Consider the following 4513-nt stretch of genomic DNA (forward strand, 5'->3'; position numbering starts at 1 on the left):
ATGGTGATGCTGCTGCCCAGTATGGGATGGTAAGGGATTATGGGCTGACACTGCTTAGGAGTAACCCAAGCTCTACTGTCACAGTTGGAGTTATCCCTCAGCCCAACCCTGATGATGAACCAATATTTGAAAAGATGTACATCTGCTTGGATGCCTGTAAGAAGGGATTTTTGGCTGGCTGCAGACCGCTCATAAGCTTGGATGGAGCTTTTCTGAAGACCTAGCATGGTGGCCAGATCTTGTCTGCAATTGGACAAGATGCAAACAATCACATATATGTGATTGCATATGCAATTGTCCCTATTGAAAATACTGAAAACTGGAGGTGGTTCTTGGAATTACTTCATCAAGACTTGGGAGATTATAAGCAAAACAAGCTCTGTTTCATTTCAGATATGCAGAAGGTACGTTTTATCCATTTTTTATTTAAATTTTGTTGTTGTATAATTTGTATAGGCTGCTCTGATATTAACATGACTAATTGCATAGAGTACATAACTTGTATAGGCTGCTCTGCTGCTCTGATATAATTTGTATAATTTGGCCCATATTTTTGTTGTGATGTTGTATAATTTTGTTTTACATATGCTGAACTGCTAAACTGCTGTGTTGTAATGAACTGCTGTGTTGTTGTATAATTTTGCTGTAATGTACAAATGCTTTGCCTAAATAGATGGACTACTGCTGGGTGAACTGGTATATATATATATTGAACTGATATGTACTGCAACGAACAGGGACTAAATTGATGTCACTTATAAAACTAAAGGGACTAAGTTGATGTCACTTATAAAACTTAGGGGACCAAATTGATGTCACTTATAAAACTAAAGGGATCAGTTTGATGCTCGATAACTTGTATGTAACTGTTTTCTTTTTTGAAATCAGGGCCTAATCCATGCTGTTAAGGAAGTTTTTCCTGGTGTCCATCACAGATTCTGTGTGTGGCACTTATGGAAGAACTTCAATAAGCAGTGGAAAGATCTCCAGTTGAGAGGGTTGCTATGGGAGTGTGCAAGGTGCACCAGCCAAGATGGGTTCCTAGAGAGTATAAAAAAGATTGAGAGGGTTAACAAGGAAGCTTGGGAGTATTTAAACAAGTGGCCTAGAGACTCTTGGAGCCGGGCTTTCTTCAGCAACGCACCTAAAATAGACAATATCTGCAACAATGCTTGTGAAGTCTTCAACTCAAGGATCAAAGAAGCTAGAGCCAAACCTATCATTACACTGTTAGAGGAAGTCAGACTGTATGCAATGAGGTCAATCGCTAGGAACAAAGTGAAGCTTAATTCCAACACTGGTATTCTACCACCTATACAGCGCAGCAGATTGGAAAAAATAAGGAAGGAGTCAAAGAGTTGGGTCCCGATGTGGTCTGGTGATTCTGAGTACGAGAAATTCGAGGTTCACGGGTGGCCGACTAACATGGTTGTTGATCTGGGAAAGAGGCTCTGCACATGTGGTTTTTGGCAATTGAGTGGTGAGATACTTTTACTAGTTTCTTCCTTTGTTATTTTTTTTTCTTGACTGTTGGCTTAATAGTTACTAATCTTTGGACTTATGATAATGTTATTTAGGTATGCCGTGTGTGCATGCTTGTGCTGCATTGGCAAGGGTTGGTAGAAGACCAGAGGAGTTTTGTCACCAGTGGTTGACAATGGAGGCATATAATAACACATATGCCTTCCATATCAATCCAATTCCAGGTCAAGCCCTATGGGAAAAGTCACCACATAACAGACCACAAGCACCTAAATTCAAAAAGAAACCAGGTCCACTAACGAAAAAAAGAAGAAAGGATGCAGATGAGGAGCCAAGTGGGGGTAAAAAGGAGAGAAAGAAGATGAAAAGAATCTATCAAAAAGGTCATTGTCGTTATTGTGGTGAATCGGGACACACCAAGAGAAACTGCGGAAAGAGAGCTGCTGATGAGGTGGCTGCTGCTGCTGCTAAGGCTGCTGCTGCAGAGGCTGCTGCTGTCCAACCTCCAGCTGCTAATGGTGGTGAAGCCAGCGTTGTCCCAGAAGCCCCCACCGAAATTCAACTTGAAGCCAGTCAACCACCATTGTCACAAACCGATGACTCTCAAGAGGTTACAAAATTATATCACATTCAATCTTATTATGTGCATATTCTTCTCCACTTTTAGTAACTATTATACATGTCTTCACTAATAGGTCTTGCCTCCTCTTGTGAGGCCACCAAAACTGCCTCCCAAAAGGAAGTCATCCAAACAAGAAAAGGCAACTCCAGGAAGCAGCTTCCAAGCAGCAACCACTCCACCTGCTGCCACCCCACCAGCAACCACTCAACCCACAACTCTTCCTCCGGCTCATCCTATGCAAGGTGCATCACAAGGGACCGTAACAAGACTTTTTAACTTCATGAAGTTTGTTCCGAATTCTGGATTCAGACCACCAAGAAACAAAAAATGAAGACTAGGTTTATTATGTTTAGGAGAACATTATTTTGTTTAACTTTTTTGATGAAGCAGTGTACTTTCTGCATTTAGAACCCAAGTGTTGGGGATCTTTTTTGTTCAAAACTTGTGTTCTCAATATGTTGAGAACTGCTGACATACTTGCACAATATTGCCCTGGCTCTTCCTTGCCTATTTTGTATATGTTTACTGCATTAATATATGATTATGGATTATTATGGCCTCATTGATTAGAGGATTCCATTAGTCCTGCAAGAACAGTTATTTATACATATAACCTCTACTTTATTCAAATTCCAAATTACTCTTGGACAGTCATGTAAAACAGTTTAATCTGCATTCCTTTCAACCAAAATGACAAGTGAAATTACATGAACAGAACAACATATGCATATCACATTTCACTTAGTTTTTGGCTAAATACAATTGACTCTGCTGCCTATCCAATCTTAAGACAAGCACAACAACTGTAACCAGCAGCAGCAGCACACATGTAAACAAGAAAATCCCCCCCATTTTAAGAACTCTAACTTCAGACTCTAGTCTTCCAAGTTTCCAAGCAATCTTCATCTTCCATTCTTCGTTGTCGTTTGAGGAGCTTGTTCTACCATCACATGTCACCGCATCTTCTTCCAGAATTTTGTCCACCCAAAGAAACAACCCACACCACCTCTTTCCTGCAGTATAAACCCAGGAAAGTGAATCAACCAACCTCTAGATTTACCACAAGGAACAGCATCAAGTACTTACATTGTAGTTTGGGCAACCCACGAATGGTCTCCCTGGATTCGAATCCGTTGCTGACCATCGCAGCACTGGCCTCGCCCCGCATGCACACCATTTTGGCAGACGTGCATCTCTGTTTCTATTCATCCTCCTCATGATGCTTCCAAATGATCTTGGGTTGTTGGAGCTCCCAGCTGCGTTGCTTGCGCTAGCCATCAACACTGGTGTTCGATGATGAAGACAACACTGAAGACTCACCTCTGGTGCGATGTAGAGGATCGGAGAGAAGACGAGAAAAGCGTGTGCGACGGAGAAGAAAGGAGAACAGAGTCAATTTGGGGGGTTAGGGTTTTTAAACTTAAATTAGGGACCAAATTGACTCCAAAACGTTTAATAGGCCACGTCAGCTAGCCGTTGGGCTGCTAACGTGTCACCAACGACGCCACCTCAGCTTTCCGGTTGCGCCAGGTGGACGAAAATCACCGGAAGGACCACTATGAGTACCGGAGATCAACTTCAGGGACGATCCAGACAAATTTTTAACTTCAGGGATTACTTTGATCCTCGAGGACAACTTCAGGGACCACTCTGATGCCTACCTCCAACGCTTTAGGTAAATATTAAACAATTAAAATTAATTTTTAATTATGGAGATAAATTATCCATGTTAAGGCTGTCGGTATATTAATCTTCAACAAAAGTCGACTTTACCTGAAGTTGATATCTAAGAGTTTGTTAGAAAGAAATTTAGTCAAATTAGTCAAATTATCTAACAACTCTCAAGTATTAACTTCACGTGAAGTTGACTGCACCTGAGATTCCACCTTTACTAAAGTGAAAACTTAAGTGAAGTCGACTTCACGTAAAGTTGATATCTGAGAGCCGTCAGATGAAAATTTAGTCAAATCAGTCAAATTATCTAACGACTCTCAAGTATCAACTTCACGTGAAATCGACTGCACCTGAATTTCCACCGTCTACTAATCAAACTCTTGAAAATATTTTTCCTTTTACAAAACTCTCCAATTAAATCTCAACTAAATCCTCATCAATTTTTTAATAAACCAAATAATAAACCCTTAACACACTCAGAAATCAAACTTGATTTTACCATCAAACTGAGGAACCTATAAATATATATCAAAGGTTGCTACAAAAATAGGTGTTTGATTTGCGTCGTAGGACTAAATAAGAGGTGGTAAAAGCTAAAATTAAGAAAGTTATATTAGTAAAACAAAAACGAGCACACACCTATTTCTTTACACCGAAAAATAATAAAAGTTTTAAAATCATATATTAACGCTGGTGTTATATATTTAGTTAATAGTAACTGAGATGAGTGTTTGT

The 4513-nt window shown here is 40.0% G+C and overlaps 1 protein-coding gene across 1 annotated transcript; it reads left to right on the plus strand.

The window, feature by feature from the left end:
• On the plus strand, nucleotides 298–2568 carry LOC110262722. The gene is made up of 4 exons (XM_021103451.1): nucleotides 298–404; nucleotides 889–1480; nucleotides 1578–2092; nucleotides 2178–2568. Exons 1-4 carry the CDS (start codon nucleotides 396–398, stop codon nucleotides 2433–2435), a joined length of 1374 nt encoding a protein of 457 aa, XP_020959110.1. The 5' UTR covers nucleotides 298–395; the 3' UTR covers nucleotides 2436–2568.

This window comes from Arachis ipaensis, chromosome B05 (assembly GCF_000816755.2).
Source record: "Arachis ipaensis cultivar K30076 chromosome B05, Araip1.1, whole genome shotgun sequence".
In the NCBI taxonomy this organism is placed as follows: domain Eukaryota; kingdom Viridiplantae; phylum Streptophyta; class Magnoliopsida; order Fabales; family Fabaceae; genus Arachis; species Arachis ipaensis.

What these genes read in the sequence shown, in the direction of transcription:
- LOC110262722 (XM_021103451.1), top strand. An exon ending in TGGTTTTTGGCAATTGAGTG is followed by an intron (nt 1,481 to 1,577) that starts GTGAGATACTTT and finishes AATGTTATTTAG; the next exon opens with GTATGCCGTGTGTGCATGCT. An exon ending in AAACCGATGACTCTCAAGAG is followed by an intron (nt 2,093 to 2,177) that starts GTTACAAAATTA and finishes CTTCACTAATAG; the next exon opens with GTCTTGCCTCCTCTTGTGAG.